The 19787-nt window shown below is 45.8% G+C and overlaps 1 protein-coding gene across 1 annotated transcript in view; it reads right to left on the bottom strand.

Moving 5' to 3' along the window:
* The window catches only part of LOC141112287 (solute carrier family 22 member 20-like), a 102220-nt gene that overhangs the window by 29330 nt on the left and 53103 nt on the right, over positions 1-19787 (bottom strand). Inside the window, exon 6 of the mRNA XM_073604935.1 lies at positions 7515-7630. Within this exon, the coding sequence (XP_073461036.1) occupies positions 7515-7630 (116 nt within the window). The remainder of the gene's footprint in view (positions 1-7514; positions 7631-19787) is intronic.

The following is a 19787-nucleotide window of genomic DNA, read 5'->3' on the forward strand; positions in this document are numbered from 1 at the left end:
TAGAGCGAGGAAGAAAAATGCTGACTATGACCCTAAGAACACCACCCCTACAGAGGTGGAAACATTATGCATTGGGGCTGTTTCTCTGCTAAACGTACAGACTGACTTTGTCGCATTGAGGGGCCAATTGATGGGGCCGTGTATTGTAAAATCTTGGATGAGAACCTTCTTCCATCAGCCAGAACACTGAAGATGGGTCTTTCAGCATGACAATGACCTAAAACATACTGCCAATGCAACAAAGGAGTGACACAAGAAGGAGCACTTTAAGGTCATGGAGTGGCCTTGCCAGTCTCCAGACTTTAATCCCATAGAAAATTTATGGAGTGAGCTGAAACTTTGAGTTGCCAAGCGACAGCTAGGAAACCTTAAGGATTTAGAGAAGATCTGTAAAAGAGTGGACCAAAATCCCTCTTGAGTAGGGATGAGCCGAACACCCCCCCGGTTCGGTTCGCACCAGAACCTGCGAACGGACCGAAAGTTCGCACGAACGTTAGAACCCCATTGACGTCTATGGGACTCGAACGTTCGAAATCAAAAGTGCTCATTTTAAAAACTAATTTGCATGGTATTGTCCAAAAAAGGGTTTGGGGACCCGGGTCCTACCCCAGGGGACATGTATCAATGCAAAAAAAACTTTTAAAAATGGCCGTTTTTTCGGGAGCAGTGATTTTAATGATGCTTAAAGTAAAAAAAAAAAAGGGAAATATTCCTTTAAATATCGTACCTGAGGGGTGTCTATAGTATGCCTGTAAAGTGATGCGTGTTTCCCGTGTTTAGAACAGTCCCTGCACCAAATGTCATTTTTAAAGGAAAAAATCTCATTTAAAACTGCTTGCGGGTTTAATGTAATGTCGGGTCCTGGCAATATGGATGAAAATCAGTGAGACAAACGGCATGGGTACCCCCCAGTCCATTACCAGGCCCTTTGGGTCTTGTATGGATATTAAGGGGAACCCCACACCCAAATTAAAATAAGGAAAGGTGTGGGGCCACCAGGCCCTATATACTCTGAACAGCAGTATACAGGCGGTGCAAACAAGACAGGGACTGTAGGTTTGTTGTTAAGTAGAATCTCTTTGTAATTTTGAACGGGTACATTTTTAACGTGTTTAGCTCCAGCCAAAAAATCTTTCTTAAGCTTTTTGGAAAACATAGGGAAGGGTTATCACCCCTGTGACATTTGTTTTGCTGTCTTTCCTCCTCTTCAGAAGATTTCACCTCACTTTTTGTCCCAATGGATTGGAAAGCATCAGTGGAAAGGAGAAATGTTTTTCCCATATTAACTCTTACAGTTGAGTCAGTGACCTCATCATCCCCTCCCTCCTCATCACTGGAGCAAACCTGGCAGTATGCTGCAGCAGGGGGAGCATGACTGCCAGATTGCTGTCCTTCTTGGGCACCCCCTCTGTCCGTGCTCATGTTACTGCCTTCATCGAGCTCAGTATCATCATCAGAGCCTTCCAAACGCTGGGCATCCTCCTGGAGCATGTACCCAACACTGTGGTCAAACAGTTCGAGGGACTCCTCAGGAGGACATGGTGGGGCTAGGGAAGGAGTCACTGATGACATTGAGCCGAGGGAAGAGGCCGCTGCTTTGCCAGACAAAGTACCCTGGGCATGAGTGAGAGAGGATGAGGAGGATGAGGACGGCTTGGTCATCCACTCGACCAAGTCTTCCGCATGTTGCGGCTCAACATGGCCAGCTGCCGAAAAAAAGGGCAAGCGTGTCCCATGGCCACGTGCTGATGAGGATGCACCATCTCCACGACCAGCACTAGACACAGAGCCTGCTTGCCCTCTCTTATTGGCTTGTGACTGTCTGCCTCTCCTTCTTGGCCTTCCAGACATACTAATGGCCTGTAGCTGCACTAAGCTGGGATATATATATATATATATATATATATATGTACTGATACTGCAGCTAGCAAAATCAACTGCCTGCCTGTAGTATGAGAACACCACCAACCTTCTACAGGTAGCTTTAGCTGAACACTGTGAGGTGGACGCACCCCACTAACTTGTAGGTTTAGCTGAACACTGTGAGCAGGACGCACTGCACTAACTGTAAATAGTCTAGCTGCCTGACTGTGGTACTAATAGGATCAAAAGAACACCAGCAATTTTCTTCAGGTAGCTGTATTTACTGTAACAAGACAAGCCTGCCTGTCAGTAAGAAGATAACAGAAACGGATCTAGCTGAACACTGTGAGCAGGACGCACCCCACTAGCTTGTAGGTTTAGCTGAACACTGTGAGGTGGACGCACCCCACTAACTTGTAGGTTTAGCTGAACACTGTGAGCAGGACGCACCCCACTAACTTGTAGGTTTAGCAGAACACTGTGAGCAGGACGCACTGCACTAACTGTAAATAGTCTAGCTGCCTGACTGTGGTACTAATAGGATCAAAAGAACACCAGCAATTTTCTTCAGGTAGCTGTATTTACTGTAACAAGACAAGCCTGCCTGTCAGTAAGAAGATAACAGAAACGGATCTAGCTGAACACTGTGAGCAGGACGCACCCCACTAGCTTGTAGGTTTAGCTGAACACTGTGAGGTGGACGCACCCCACTAACTTGTAGGTTTAGCTGAACACTGTGAGCAGGACGCACCCCACTAACTTGTAGGTTTAGCAGAACACTGTGAGCAGGACGCACTGCACTAACTGTAAATAGTCTAGCTGCCTGACTGTGGTACTAATAGGATCAAAAGAACACAAGCAATTTTCTTCAGGTAGCTGTATTTACTGTAACAAGACAAGCCTGCCTGTCAGTAAGAAGATAACAGAAACGGATCTAGCTGAACACTGTGAGCAGGACGCACCCCACTAACTTGTAGGTTTAGCAGAACACTGTGAGCAGGACGCTCTGCACTAAATGTAAATAGTCTAGCTGCCTGACTGTGGTACTAATAGGATCAAAAGAACACCAGTAATTTTCTTCAGGTAGCTTTATATACTGTAACAAGACAAGCCTGCCTGTCAGTAAGAAGAGAACAGGAACGGATCTAGCTGAACACTGTGAGCAGGACGCACTGCACTAAATGTAAATAGTCTAGCTGCCTGACTGTGGTACTAATAGGATCAAAAGAACACCAGTAATTTTCTTCAAAATACTGTAACAAGACAAGCCTGCCTGTCAGTAAGAAGATAACAGGAACGGATCTAGCTGAACACTGTGAGCAGGACGCACTGCACTAAATGTAAATAGTCTAGCTGCCTGACTGTGGTACTAATAGGATCAAAAGAACACCAGTAATTTTCTTCAAAATACTGTAACAAGACAAGCCTGCCTGTCAGTAAGAAGATAACAGGAACGGATCTAGCTGAACACTGTGAGCAGGACGCACTGCACTAAATGTAAATAGTCTAGAAGATAACAGGAACGGATCTAGCTAAACTGAATACAGTGTATATATATATATATATATATATATATATATATATATATGCAACACCTGGGATGCATATATATAGACAATACACTTTAAGTGCAGCTAACTGACTGACTGTCCTGCCTAATCTAGCTAACTCAAATGAAATGACACTGTCTCTCTCTCTCTCTATTTCTCAGCACACCGGAACACACTGCACAGGCGGCCTTATATAGTGTGGGGCGTGTACTAAATCCCCTGAGCCATAATTGGCCAAAGCCTCCTTGGCTTTGGCCAATTACGGCTCTCTGTTAAGGCGGCGCTGTGATTGGCCAAGCATGCGGGTCATAGTGCATGCTTGGCCAATCATCAGCAAGCAATGCACTGCGATGCCGCAGTGAATTATGGGCCGTGACGCGCCACAAGAATTTGGCGCGAACGGCCCATATCGTTCGCAATTCGACGAACGATCGAACAGCCGATGTTCGAGTCGAACATGGGTTCGACTCGAACACGAAGCTCATCCCTACTCCTGAGATGTGTGCAAACCTGGTCACCAACTACAACAAACGTCTTACTTCTGTGCTTGCCAACAAGGGTTTCTCCACCAAGTACTAAGTCATGTTTTACTTAGGGATCAAATCTTACTCACTGAATGAGCTGATGAGCTTTTTCTGGATTTTTGGTTGATATTCTGTCTCTATCATTTAAAATACACCCAGGATAAAAATTATAGACCCTTCATTTCTTTGTAAGTGGGCAAACTTACAAAATCTGCAGGGGATCAAATAATTATTTTCCCCACTGTACATTGTGGGACATATTTGTTAATTTTTCAATTTTCTTTCTAATGGACTCCTCGAAAAGTGTGGTGTCTTTATTCATTATTTACATTTTTTTAGTGAATGATTAGGGGTACTATGTACCCCTACCCCGGTGGGGGCAGGTTGATGTCTTTTGGCAGACTTACTTTTAAAGGGAGTTTCCAGATTCCAATAACCTGGGGAAGAAGCAACTGTCCTCACCAACACAGGGACAAGGTGCTTTGCCAGGGGAGTTCTCCTTTGCAAGGACCCAAATCGATGTTGAGGGCATGTGCCCTGGGATGGCTCAGGAGAGAAGAGGCTGTTTGCTTGCCTCCCCTCTTCCTGTCTTGCCAGGTTGCATGCTAACGTAAGGGTCTGGATTTTGAGGGGATCTCATGCTTTTTTTTGTGGGGTTCTCACAGATTTGAAGGGTTTGGTATAGAATTTAAAGGTGACCCTATGTTTTTTTTTTTGTGCATGGGCCCCCCACTTGCTATCCATACCAGATCCTCATCAGGGAAAAGGGTCATATACAGTGGATATAGAAAGTCTACACACCCCTGTTAAAATGTCAGGTTTCTGTGATAATTATTATTATTATCAAAGATAAATAATTTCAGAACTTGTTCCACCTTTAATTTGACCTATATACTGTACAACTCAGTTGAAAAACAAACTGAAATCTTTTTCTTTTTTTGGGGGGGGGTTTAAAAAACTAAAATAATGTGGTTGCATAAGTGTGCACACCCTCTTATAACTGGGGATGTAACTGTGTTCAGAATTAAGCAATCAGATTCAAACTCATGTTAAATAGGAGTCAGTACACACCTGCCATCATTTAAAGTGCCTCTGATTAAACCCAAATAAAGTTCAGCTGTTCTAATTGGTCTTTCCTGACATTTTCTTAGTTGCATCCTACAGCAAAACTCATGGTCCACAGAGCGCTTCCAAAGCATCAGAGGGATCTCATTGTTAAAAGGTATCAGTCAGGAGAAGGGTACATAAGAATGTCCAAGGCATTAGATATACCATGGAACACAGTGAAGACGGTCTTCATCAAGTGGAGAAAATATGGCACAACAGTGACATTACCAAGAACTGGAGGTCCCTTCAAAATTGATGAAAAGACAAGAAGAAAACTGATCAGGGAGACTGCCAAGAGGCCTACAGCAACATTAAAGGAGCTGCAGGAATATCTGGCAAGTACTGGCTGTGTGGTACATGTGACAACAATCTCCCATATTCTTCATATGTCCGGGCTATTGGGTAGCGGCAAGACGGAAGCCTTTTCTAATGGAAAAAAACATCCAAGCCTAGCTAAATTTTGCAATTGCAAAAACACATCTGAAGTCTCCCAAAAGCATGTGGAAAAATGGTCTGATGAAACCAAGGTTGAACTTTTTGGCCATAATTCCAAAAGATATGTTTGGCGCAAAAACAACATTGCACATCACCAAAAGAGCACCATACCCACAGTGAAGCATGGCGGTGGCAGCATCATGCTTTGGGGCTATTTTTCTTCAGCTGGAACAGGGGCCTTAGTCAAGGTAGAAGGAATTATGAACAGTTCCAAATACCAGTCAATATTGGCACAAAACCTTCAGGCTTATGCTAGAAAGCTGAACATGAGGAGGAACGTCATCTTTCAGCATGACCACGACCCAAAGCCTACATCCAAATCAACAAAGGAATGGCTTCATCAGAAGAATATTAAAGTTTTGAAATGGCCCAGTCAGAGCCCAGACCTGAAACTGATTGGAAATCTGTGGGGTGATCTAAAGAGGGCTGTGCACAGGAAATGTCCTCACAATCTGAAAGATTTGAAGTGTTTTTGCAAAGAAGTCAAGATGTGCCATGCTGATAGACTCATACCCAAAAAGACTGAGTGCTTTAATAAAATCAAAAGGTGCTTCAACAAAGTATTAGTTTAAGGGTGTGCACACTTATGCAACCATATTATTTAAGTTTATTTTTACTTCCCTCCACCTAAAAGATTTCAGTTTGTTGTTCAACTGAGTTGTACAGTTTATAGGTCACATTAAAAGTGGGAAAAGTTCTGAAATTATTTATCTTTGTCTCATTTTTTTACATAACAGAGATTTTAACAGGGGTTTGTAGACTTTTTATATCCACTGTATATATTTATAGCAGGAAGAAAATAGCTTTTTTTTTGCTTTTTTGTGGGGGGTCTCATATTACCATTTATACCAGCCCATCAGCTAGGATTAGGGTCTGGTATAGATGAAGCCAATCCCCAGTCACTTTGTTTACAAACAAAAGTAAGCAGCTGAACCTGTAATTTACCAGCAATTTTAACAACATTGTTTATAAATTTAGTTTTGCTAATTTTACCACAAAAAAACGGGAAAACTTATTGACTCGAGTATAAGCCTAGGGTGAGAAATACAGCAGCTACTGTAAGTGCAAAAGAGGGTCAACAGTGCCCATCTGCATGCCTCCTCACTGTGCCCATCTGCATTGCACACTGTGCCCATCTGCATGCCTCCTCACTGTGCCCATCTGCCTGCCGTCTCACTGTGCCCATCTGCCTGCCGCCTCACGGTGCCCATCTGCCTGCCACCTCACTGTGCCCATTTGCATGCCTCCTCACTGTGGCCATCTGCACTGTGGCCATCTGCGGCCATGTGGCCATGGAGTGAAATGGTGCTCAACCAAAAGGAGCCGGGTGCGAGCAATGGGAGCTAGGAGATTTAAACACCAAATACTGCACATGGGTAAGGCCTTAAGCCTTAAGCGAAGAAAAAAAGACAAGATCAAAGAAAAGATATAAGAAATAAAAAAAGAAAGCAGGACAGTAGCAACCATCAAGAAGGGGGAGCCTATGGCTAGGACATCGTCAGAACCCCCAGCAACACATCACACCTAGCCAGAAATGTCAGAGAAATGCTTAAGGCTTGGTTGACATGGAGAAGTTGATCCAAAAAAAAACACAATTGCACAAATTTATGGTATCAATTATATAAGCTAGCAGTTAACTCTTCAAACCGCATGATGGAGTTAATTTCCTCTATCCATTCCCTAACAGTAGAGGTGGGCATCTTCTTCCAATGCCTAGGGATTATGCAAGCTGCAGAGAGGAGAAAAAGGAAGATACCTTTTTTGAGTCTTGCAATGGATCCTGGTATCACAGAGATAAGGGCCACTTCAGGGGTGTCTGGCCACTTTTAACCTGTGAACTGGTGGCACAGTTTAAAAATAGTGGTCTAAAAAGACCACTACACATTGATTAGCTAAAGTAGATAAGTACATTACTTTTCTCAGCAGCAGCTCCAGGGACAAAACAGAATGTATTTACCATGAAATAATTACTTACCAAACCAGCATGAGAAAGATTGTGATCTGGCGCATTCCAGGAGTGCGGAAAAGATCCAGAAGAGAATGAGATTGCTTCATGCTAGATAGCTCAGATTGCATGTGAGCGATTAAGGCCTATAAAGACAGGTTATAGAACTCTATTAAAGTGATACCAAAGGTAAACAATGAAAAATTGCAGCACTGTCCCCGTAGGGCTTGCTGAATGTTGACTTCTTAGGCCTCTTTCTGATTACCTACAGCTGGTTGCTAATAGTTTCCACTTGGTTGCTGAGGGTTCCCACTTAGCTGCTAGGGGCTCTCCTTGATCCCACCCTTCACCCTTCTGCTCGTTGCTCAATAACCAGTCCAAGGTATTTGTGTTTTTATATTTTATTTTGGAACTTGGATGGGAGAAGAGATTAGTGGGATACTCCAACTGGAACTATTCACAATAAATAAGGACAACTCTCACTTAACCTCACCGGATTATCTGTGGAAGCAGTCACACTGCTTTAACCATACAGCCACATGTATGGAGGGATTAAGTCTTCTTGCTCTCACTAGCAGCAGACTTGATGCACTAAATTATCTTCAGGACATTCTCTTAACATCCCCTTTACTGACACCCATCCACTAACTCTTCTAGCTGAAGGGGGCGGCCCTCACTCGACAGACCCCAAAGACACAGATCTATACTCACAGTAGGCAGAATCAGATCCTTCCTGGTGTCTCCCTTCCAGTCAGATTCTCTCTCTTTCTAGGCCCCTGGGTCGAACACCCAGGGCCGCACAGCTGCCTCTGTGGAGGAAAGAGCAGCCGCCCCCTTCCTCCTGGATTCTGTTCCCCGGCTCCACTAACTCTGAGCACATGCAATGAGCACTTTCCCTCTGCCAATTGTCAGGGCTGTAACAAAGCCTGTGCACTCACTTGTCAGGTCCCCTCCCACTGTCCAATATGCCCCCCTATTGGACCAATGAGGGACAGTCAGAACAAGCTGAGCTGTACCTGAGTACAATGAGCAGACCTAACCAATAGATCCTGCTCCCTGGTAGGCAGAGAGCACTCTAAGTTTTACCTGACTATCTTCCTGGTAAGCAGAAAGATCAAAAACTATACTCTCTTCTAGCACCTACCTAGGAGGGTGCTACAATAAAAAAAAATATCCCTCCTCTAGTGCTTCAATCACCCAGTGCGACCTCCACCAATGCCAGAAAAACGCACTCACCAGATATAGTTGCTATCTAATAGAACAGCAAAAATTGCATGTAATAAAATCCAGGCCTTCAGAGGTATGTAGTCATCATTAGCTCGTACTTTCCACCTCTATCCGAATTAAAGGACCTTCTTTCAGAACGTATCCGGGTGCATGGATCATGACTAGAAAGCTTTATTTCTCATGATAAAAAAACTCAGCATATCCCATCCAAAATAATAAGTCACCAATGACAAAAAAGAGAAAATCTCATGGTGCAATATTTATTGGTGAATTAGCATAAAAACAAACACATAAAACAATTATATAGCACTTACATAAAAAAACGACAATCCAACCAGGGACAAAACATCATGTGTGAATAGTAAGCTTGCACTTACATGAAGTGCCGCCATTCTGAAGCAGAGTGGCAGCCAGGACCTCAAGCATTTTACAGTAATAAACCTCTACAGCTGTTTCGTGCACACACGCATTTTCAGGATTATAAAAAGTTTTTTTACACCCGATGATGAGTGTGTGCAGGAAATAACTGCAGAGGTTTATTACTAAACAACGCTTATGTAAGTGCTATAGGCACAATTGTTTTATATGTATGTTTTAATGCTAGTTCAACAAAATACTTCACCATGAGATTTTCTCTTTTTTGCCATACACTGAGTTGTTTTTATCATAAGAAATAAAACTTCCTGGTCATGATCCATGCACCTGGATACATTCTGAAAGAAGCTCCTTTGATTTGGATAGAAGTGGAAAGTGCGAGCTAATGATGACTACATACCTCTGATGACCTGGATCTTATCATATGCGATTTTTGCTGTTCTATTCATTAGACAGCAACTATATCTGGTGAGTGTATTTTTCTGGCATTGGTGGAGTTTGCACTGGGTGATTGAAGCACTAGAGGAGAGAGATCACCTGAATTATATTACTTGATACTTCTTCAAAAGATTTATTCAGAACTATTTTATGTTTAATTTTATTGAATATTTTCAATGTTATGTAGCAAGGTCCCAGGCCCCCTAATGAGAACCTCCAGGGCCAGAGATAGCTGACATCCTTCTGTGTATAGTGGGTTGTGAGGCATGGTGGGTGCAAGATGAGTCACCACGGGCAAGCTAGAGAGAGCGGACACCTGATCAAAGGAGTCACTGCTGCTGCCTCACTGGGTTTGGTGAGAGGGCCTTGTGGCCACTATTCGTTACCACCACTAGCAACTGAGCCATTAGGAACTACCTTTCAGCTACCCTATAGTTCTATAGCTACTGTCTGCAGGCCTATTGACTGCCTTATAGCACGCCAACTGTTACCGGACTCAGGACTAAAGACTGCACCTCTTGAGAGATTCTGTACCCCAGTCAGTCCCTTAGAATGCACTCTAATCTATTGAAGTATTTTCCTCATCTATACTGCATTTACCGTTTATTAATATTGTTTATTGTTGTTTTGCTAACTCACCTTTATATTCTAGTTAGTGGTATAAAACCTAAAATTTGCCAGTTTGCCAAAGTTATTACTCTAGCAGATTATGTCATTTACCTGCTGTGTGCTTATTTATGTTCAAGTTGCCATTCATTCCAACCAATATCAATAGATTAAGAGTATTTACCGCTAAATTGGTGTGTGTCTATTTACTAGTAGTAATTCACAGCCAGGTTAAAGGTATTTTACACTTGTGTCTTTAATTGTGCCTGTAGTGATTTTTATTCAACCCGGTGTGTCGGAGGAGCTGAGGTTGTTGCTGGAGTCGAGGCGGAGAACAGAAAACCCAAAATTACCAAGCGGCTCCTTTGGGAGTGGCGCCAAACTAGCTTTTTCTTTCCAGCGTGTACAGTGTGTAGACACACAATACATGCAGTCTGCACCCTGGAGTCTACAGCGTCCTGCCCAATCAGCAGCAGCCCGATGGTAGATGGACAGTGCAAATGGCCAAGGAGAGCGGTGGCCTGGCTCAGATACTAGGGTGGCCGCAGACAGTGCTGGGGGAGCAGAGGGTGGCTCATTGCTAATAACAAGTTCTAGATTTTTCTATCTTTTAGTGGGTCCCACCACCCCAGTCTATGGTGTGTAGGCAGTAAGGAGATGATGTGCTGTAACCTTCAGCAACCAATCAGTGAGCTGTAATGATGTGCTGTAACCTCTAGCACCCAATAAGTATGTGGTAATGATGCATAGTAACCAATAGCAACCAATCAGTGAGTGGTAATAATGTGCAGTAACCTCTAGCAACCCATCACTGAACAGTAGTGACCAGCTGTAATCTCTAGCAACCAATTAGTGAGCAATAATGATGTGCACTAACTTCTTGCAACCAATCAGTGGGTGGTAAGGACATGCTGCAACCAGTCAGTGAGCAGCAATGAAAAGCAGAAACTTCTAGCAACCAATCAGTGAGCAGTAATAATGTGCAGTAACCGATAACAACCAATCAGTGAGCAGTAATAATCTGCAGTAACCTCTAGCAACCAATCAGTGATTGGTAATTATGTGCAGTAACCTCTAGCAATCCAATCAGTGAGCCTGGACCAGTTCTTTATGTTTACATTATTAACGTTTTTTAGATAAGTCTAAGTGTCAGGAAAGGGTTCGCCCATTGGTGGTGCTGTCGGTCTCTTGGATCACAGTACCAGTGTCCACCAGCGGGTGTCTTCCAACACTCTGGATCTGTATAGGAGGGATTCGCCTGTTGGTGGCACTGTTGGATCCTTTGGCTGTAATACCAGTGTCCACCAGCGGGTGTTTCCGGGCTGTCACGTACCTTGTGGACAAGCCCGACTTGCAGGGGATGGCCTCTCTTGCGGCTCCGACTCGAGGGCCCTGGTAGGGTAAACAGGAAGCACAGGAGTCAAGAGTGGCATGAGTGCCTGGCAGGATTAATGGCAGGAGATGGGTCTGGAACTCAGGAAACACTGTGCAGAAGAACCTCAGACTGAGCTGGAAGGTAGACCGGAAACCTGGAGGGAGCTGGATCAGCAGGCTGGTGCAGCAGACTGGAACCGGACAGCAGACTGGAGCTGGACAGCAGACTGGAACTGAACAGCAGACTGGAACCGAACAGCAGACTGGAACTGCTGTTGGAACTAAACAACAGACTGGAACCGGACAGCAGACTGGAACCTGGAACCAGGATACTGAGACTGGAGAGTCAGACAAGCCGGGTCGGTAGTCAGGCAGACAGTGGAGGTGCCAGAGGGTCAGGCAGAAGAGTAGTCAGAGAAACCGGGGTCGGATGCAGGTAGATGACAGGGATGGTCGGAGACAAGCCGGGATCAGATGCAGGCGGACAACAAGGATAGTCAGGAGCAAGCTGGGTTTAGCACAGGAACAGGTTCTCAAGGATCAAAACACACATAACGCTGTAGAGCAGACAGCAAGATCTCAGTGTGAAAGTCTGGTTTAAATAGCCCGCCTGGTGCTAATGGGCGCACACGCATGCGCATAGGCGCGCGCAATCGCGCAACTGCACGCTCAGGATTCCTGTTACTGGCAGGATCTTCCTGACACCGACACTGTGGAGCAGACAGCACCTCCTTTGTTCAGGTGTCAATTGAGGCTAATTACAGGTATTCATATAAATACCCGGCTGGCAATTGCTCTTGTTGCCCTGGTATCTTCATTGTGCCCTGAGCCGTACCTGCGACCTGTGAACCTGCAACCTGTGTACCTGATCCTTTTACCCTGTGCATCTGATCCTGATCCTGATCCTGTCCCTCCTGTTACCTTGCATCCCTGCCCTGTAGCCTGATCCCTTTGCACCTTCCCCCATCTGCTGATTCCCTGTGTATGACCACGGCCTGCGTTACGTTTGTGATTCTGGAACTGCCCTTGTTTATCTGCTGATCTCCTGTGAATGACCCTGGCCTGGCTACATTTAAGATTGGGTACTTCCCTTATATTGTATATAGTTATTGTTGTTTGTGGGTCACTGTTTGGTTGGTTGTTCACTGTTTATATTCGAGGTGTTTATATATTGTTATCACTTATCCTTAAATAAACTTAATTATTCACTTACATGCGTTTTTGGTTCTCTCTGTGTAATCCACACAGCCTGGTCATACCAATTCCTGACACTAAGTGTTTATTTGTCTTTTGGGGATGTTGGAGTGAAGAGCAAAATTGCATGGGGGTAGGAGGGCCCAAGAAAATGTTTGCCCCTTTGCAGCAGGTATGAATATGGGACTATTCCAGTGTTCTGCCTGCTGGGGGGGAGGAGAGTGAGTTCAGGGTGTCAGCTTTAATATATCGTCTTTTTCTCTTACCTTTTCTTCCCGACAGTACTTCCAGGTCTGATCCACAGCGTAGTTGCCGCAGAAGGAGCAGGTCTTCTAAATCACACCACCGGCACTCTTCCTCTGGTTCCAGGCACCACGGATCGTCTTCTAAATCCAGACACCACAGTAGAGATCCTCCCTCATCTCACCCCAGCAAGGAGGTGGAGAAGTCATGTTGGGGACGTAGGGCCCCGATCCCTGCCAGCAAGTCTCTCTGTGACCGCTGTTTCTCCAAAGCAATGGATGAGAGGGAGGGTGCTGACCAGCACCTCCAATCATTAGTCAAACAAGTTGTGAGAGAATCTCTGCAGGAGAGAGAGGCTAGCAAGCCTCGTGAACCCCCTCCGGAGCCTCTATGCTCTCCAACGGGAGAGGGGCAGGCCCACGAGACATGGGAGTCTTCCCAGCCAAGCCATCCATCCGTTCCTCCTTCGGATAGCGAGTCGGATGCAAAAAATCCAGGGATGGGCTTCGAGTATGCCCTGGTTCCCTCTTTGGTGAGAGCGGTAAGGGAAGCTCTGAATTGGGAAGATCTGGTAACTTCTCCTCCTAAGCAGAGACAAATTTTCAAGCAGCTCAATAAGGAGCGTCAATATTTTCCCTTCAAGTAGGTGACATCATCTCTGACGAATGGGGCAAAATGGACAAGAAGAGATCCATGCAGTCTAAAATTCTAAAGCTGTATCCCTTCAGGGAGGAAGAGGTTAAGCATCTTGAGTCAGCTCCCTTGGTGGACGCGACGCTGATGAGATTGGTTAGATATGTGACTCTTCCTCTGGAAGACAGTCTTCTTCAAATTTCCTTTTGAAAGACTGATCGATTCCGATCTGAAATTAATTTACTTAACAGTGGGCATGGCCTGAAACTGGTCCTGGCCTTAGTCACGGTATCTAAAGCCTTGGAATCTTGGTCAGACGATGTTGATGAGACCCTCAGAGGTATTTCCAGTGAAGTGGCCAGAAGCTCACCTATTCAAGAAATCAGGCTGGCATCAGCCTTTCTGGGGGATGCTTCCATTGATGTCATCCACCTGGTGGCTCAGGTTATGCTGGCGGCGGTCACTGCCCATCGTGCCTTATGGCTCCGTCCATGGTTGGCGGATCCAGCTTCCAAGCAAGTTTGGTGCCGAATTCCCTTTGAGGGCACACCCCTTTTCGGCAACAAACTTGACACCGCCATAACCCGGGCCAAGGGTGGTAAGTCTGGTTTTCTCCCTCAGAATCAACGCTTACAAAGTCAGAGGCGCACTTTCCCGAGAAGACAGAATACCGATCGCACAAGAGAAGCGCACAGCTACAGGCCTGGCCGGGAGTTTATAAGATCATGGAAAGCCAGGCAGTCCTCATTTAAGAAACCCACGAAAGGTGGTTCTTCCGGCAACCAGGATTCCACTAAGTCTTTTTGAGATTGGGACCGCTCAGGCATGCCAGGTGGGGACTCGTCTTCTCTGTTTTCGGCATGTCTGGGCGGCCTCAATCCAGGACTTCTGGACCATCAAAACGGTCTCTTCAGGTCACACCTGGGTCTAGCAGCACCCCCAGACTCAGATTAATTCCTACGACTCTTCCATGTTCAGAAGAAAAAAAGCAGATCCTGTTAGCTTACATAAACTCTTTATTAGAGCAAGGCGCAGCCATCCCTGTTCCAGATGGCGAACGAGGCAAGGGCATATATTCTCCTCTGTTCATGGTACAGAAAAAGAATGGCACATGGAGACCAGTCATAGACTTGACCCATCTCAACCACTTCATCCGAAAAGAAAAATTCAAGATGGAGTCTTTACTTACAATCCAGCAGTCGGTCCATCCAGGAGACTGGTTGGTGTCAATCGATATGAAAGACGCCTACTTCCACGTTCCGGTGGCAGTGTGTCCAGGCTGGGCTCAGCCCTTTCTTCTCCGAGCTGGCCGCTCAGCTGTTGGCTAATTGCCAGCACCCATCTCTCTCCACAGTTACTCAGCTGTTGATGATATCCTGCTCGTCAGTCCTGCCTATTTAAGCCGTCCTGTCCAGAGGAGCTCAGCATTTGCCCTAGTCAACATCACAGAGACGCTCTCCTGCATTCCTGTTAAAAGTCTTGCTTGGCTGACATCCCTGTTGGCTCCAGATCCTGCTTGCTGTTTTACTACGCTCATCTCCGGCTCCCTGACGTTTGGCTTGTCTGACTATCTGTTCCAGTTCCAGAACTCTGGCTATGTTTTGACTACGCTTGTTCTATTTACTTTTATTATTAAACAAGTGTGATTTAACTGTATTTCTGTCTCGGTCCTACAGTGGCCCGAACCCATGGGTTTACGTCCTCTGCAGCTTTTCCTGGGCTTTGCCAACTATTATTGGAAGTTTACTCGTAACTTCTCGTCTCTGGTCAAGCCCCTGACTGATATGACCAGAAAGGACTGTAACCCATAGAGTTGGTCTCCGGAGTCCATTAAGGCCTTTGAGAGTCTTTGAGAGTCTCAAGGCTGCCTTTGTTTCTGCTCCTGCATTGGCACATCCTGATCCTATATCTTTTATCCTTGAGGTTGATGCTTCTGAGACTGGCGTTGGCGCCCTTCTGTCTCAATGTCCTAACTCTGTCTCTATGCATCCTTGTGGCTACTTTTACAAGAAATTGTCACCTGCGAAGTGCAATTACGAGATTAGTGACAGAGAGCTGTTGGCGATCATTTTACCCCTGAAAGAATGGAGACACCTCCTCAAAGGTACCACTGAGACGGTTCTCATTCTTACTGACCATAAGAATCTCACATTCTTGTCTGAGGCTAAATGCCTCTCTCCCAGAAGGGCGTGATGGGCTCTTTTCTTGTCAAGTTTCAATTACATTGTCTCATTCTTACCTAGTACTAAGAATGTAAGGGCTGACGCCTCGTCACGACAATTTTACTCCACTTCCAATTTGGAGTCTGTTCCGGTTCCTGTGATTCCTCCTGATCGTATTCTGGCTACGGTTCGCACCAGTCTCACTTGTCCTTTGGGTGACAAAATTCTTGCTGCTCAGGTCCATGCTCCGCCTGAGAAACCTTGTGACCGCTGCTTTGTCCCAGAGAGTCTCCGTAATGCCGTGCTCCAGACTTACCATTCTCCCAAGGCTGCTGGCTACCCTGGGAAGAATCAACTCGTTTGGGCCATTTCCCAACAATTCTGGTGGCCTAGTCTATGGGCTGATGTAACTGCCTTCGTAGCTGCTCAGAGTATAACTCCACGACACCTTCCAGTGGGCCTCCTACAACCCATACCCAATGGAGAGAGGCCCTGGACCCACCTGTCTATGGATTTTATTGTGGAGTTACCCAACTCCCAAGACAACACAGTTATCCTTATGGTGGTTGACCGGTTCTCAAAGATGTGTCATTGTATTCCACTTAAGAAGTTGCCCACTTCTAAGGAACTGGCTTTCATTTTTGCTCGGGAGATCTTTCGCTTACATGGGCTACTCAAGGTGATTGTATCGGACAGGGGTAATCAGTTTGTGTCCCGGTTCTGGTGAGCCTTTTGTGCACAGTTGGGAATTCAGTTTGCTTGATCCTCTGCATATCACCCGCAGTCTAATGGGGCTGCAGAACAAGCCAACCAGTCCTTGGAGCAATTCCTACGTTGCTATATCTCTGACCATCATAACAACTGGTCAGGCCTATTACCGTGGGCAGAGTTTGCTCACAACAGTGCCTTGAATTCTGCTTCCCGATTGCCCCCGTTTATGGCGAACTATGGTTTACAACCTTTCATGTTGCCTGACTCATTTGTTTCGCAGAGTATTCCTGCGTTAGAGGAGCATCTCCGTGGTCTTCGTTCCACTTGGGCACAAGTCCAGGAGGCTTTGCGACATGCTAATGATAGGTACAGACTCCATGGTGACCGCAGATGCCTGCCTGCGCCTTCGTACCAGGTTGGGGACAGGGTCTGGCTGTCATCTCATAACCTTCGACTTCGTGTTCCCTCACTGAAGTTTGCACCTCGGTTTATTGGGCCTTTCTGTATTCTTTGCAGGATTAACCCAGTGGCTTACACATTAGACCTTCCTTCTAATATGCGTATTTCAAATGTATTTCATGTCTCCTTTAGGGATGAGCCGAACACCCCCCGGTTCGGTTCGCACCAGAACCCGCGAACGGACCGAAAGTTCGCACGAACGTTAGAACCCCATTGACGTCTATGGGACTCGAACGTTCGAAATCAAAAGTGCTCATTTTAAAGGCTAATTTGCATGGTATTGTCCTAAAAAGGGTTTGGGGACCCGGGTCCTACCCCAGGGGACATGTATCAATGCAAAAAAAACTTTTAAAAACGGCCGTTTTTTCGGGAGCAGTGATTTTAATGATGCTTAAAGTAAAAAAAAAAAGTGAAATATTCCTTTAAATATCGTACCTGGGGGGTGTCTATAGTATGCCTGTAAAGTGACGCGTGTTTCCCATGTTTAGAACAGTCCCTGCACCAAATGTCATTTTTAAAGGAAAAAATCTCATTTAAAACTGCTTGCGGGTTTAATGTCATGTCGGGTCATGGCAATATGGATGAAAATCAGTGAGACAAACGGCATGGGTACCCCCCAGTCCATTACCAGGCCCTTTGGGTCTTGTATGGATATTAAGGGGAACCCCGCACCCAAATTAAAATAAGGAAAGGTGTGGGGCCACCAGGCCCTATATACTCTGAACAGCAGTGCAAACAAGACAGGGACTGTAGGTTTGTTGTTAAGTAGAATCTGTTTGTAATTTTGAACATTTTTAACGTGTTTAGCTCCAGCCAAAAAATCTTTTCTAAGCTTTTTGGAAAACATAGGGAAGGGTTATCACCCCTGTGACATTTGTTTTGCTGTCTTTCCTCCTCTTCAGAAGATTTCACCTCACTTTTTTGTCCCAATGAAAAATGTTTTTTGAAAATTTGGGTTTTTTTGTGGAACAAGGATTGGAAAGCATCAGTGGAAAGGAGAAATTGTTTTCCCATATTAACTCTTACAGGAGAGAATTTCCCTTCCTAGGGGTAGATTTCATCTCACTTCCTGTTGTCTCCTTCCGTTTGCAAGTAGGAGTCATTTGTAAGTTAGATGTTTGAAAGTAGGGTCCTGCCCTATATACTCAGCAGAAATTTGGGCCTTAGGTATTGCTGTGGCCACAACACTGTAAGCCCTCACAGGGCCCTGCTGTGAAATATTAGATCAAGAATTGTAATTACATGCCCCTGTTGAACAGGAGCTGAAAAATTAGGCCTTAGGCACTGGTGCTGGTGCCACAACACTGCAACCCCTCACAGACACTCTAGTTGGAACGCAGGAATGAGCCCTGCTGCAAAGTATTGCTTCAAAAATTGTAATTACACGCCCCTGTTAGACAGGGGCAGAAAAATTGGGCCTTAGGCACTGGTGCTGGTGCCACAACACTGCAACCCCTCACAGACACTCTAGTTGGAACGCAGGAACGAGCCCTGCTGCAAAGTATTGCTTCAAAAATTGTAATTACACGCCCCTGTTAGACAGGGGCAGAAAAATTGGGCCTTAGGCACTGGTGCTGGTGCCACAACACTGCAACCCCTCACAGACACTCTAGTTGGAACGCAGGAACGAGCCCTGCTGCAAAGTATTGCATCAAAAATTGTAATTACACGCCCCTGTTAGACAGGGGCAGAAAAATTGGGCCTTAGGCACTGGTGCTGGTGCCACAACACTGCAACCCCTCACAGACACTCTAGTTGGAATGCAGGAACGAGCCCTGCTGCAAAGTATTACATCAAAAATTGTAATTACACGCCCCTGTTAAACAGGGGCTGAAAAATTGTGCCTTAGGCACTGGTGGTGGCGCCCAGAACCAAAAATGTTCTTACAAGCTATCAGCGTGATGATTGAGGAGGAAGAGGATAATTACTCAGGGATAGTCACTCAGCATCAGCATAGGCAGTCTTTGAAGGGATCTGAGATTTCAAAAAAAATTATTCGGTTACATCAGCATCAGGTGCTTGGTAGCTGGTGGTGATCCAAGACTCATTCATTTTTATGAAGGTCAGCCGATCGACCGAGTCGGTGGACAGACGCACCCTGTGATCGGTTACCACGCCTCCAGCAGCACTGAATGTGCGTTCCGAAAGAACGCTGGATGCAGGACAGGCCAGTAGCTCAATTGCATACTGTGCAAGCTCTGGCCAGTGATCCATCCTCAAGACCCAGTAACCCAGAGGATTTTCGGTGGGAAAGGTGTCCAAGTCTGATCTTGCCCCTAGGTATTCCTGCACCATATAAAACAGACGCTGGCGATGGTTGCTGGAACCGATCATACCTTGGGGCTGCGGACCAAAAAATTGTCTGAACGCATCGGTCAGACGGCCACCTTCTCCACCGCTCCTTCTTTGACTGACCGAAGCCTCAGCAACACGTTGTCCAGAAACAGGAGTTTGTAACCTCCCAGTCTCTGGGAACGCGTTGCACAGACCTTTCTGCAAGGCCTCCCGAAGATGTTTCATCCTCTGCTCCCTCTGCGATGGCAAGATAAGGTCCGCAACCTTACCCTTGTAACGTGGATCAAGGAGGGTTGCCAGCCAGTATTGGTCCTTCTCCTTGATACCACGAATACGAGGATCCTTACGCAGGCTTTGCAGGATCAGGGAGGCCATGCAGCGTAGGTTTGCTGAGGCATTCGGTCCGGAGTCCTCTGGGTCACTAAGAACGACATGGTCCGCAGCCACCTCCTCCCAGCCACGTACAAGTCCATGTGTTTCTTGGGACTGATCCCTTAAAGACTGCTGCTGATGCTGAGTGCCAGGCTCCACCTCCATACTGACACAATCTTCCTCCTCCTCCTCTTCCTCCTCGTCCTCTTCCTGT

Source organism: Aquarana catesbeiana, linkage group LG11 (assembly GCF_042186555.1).
Source record: "Aquarana catesbeiana isolate 2022-GZ linkage group LG11, ASM4218655v1, whole genome shotgun sequence".
NCBI lineage: Eukaryota > Metazoa > Chordata > Amphibia > Anura > Ranidae > Aquarana > Aquarana catesbeiana.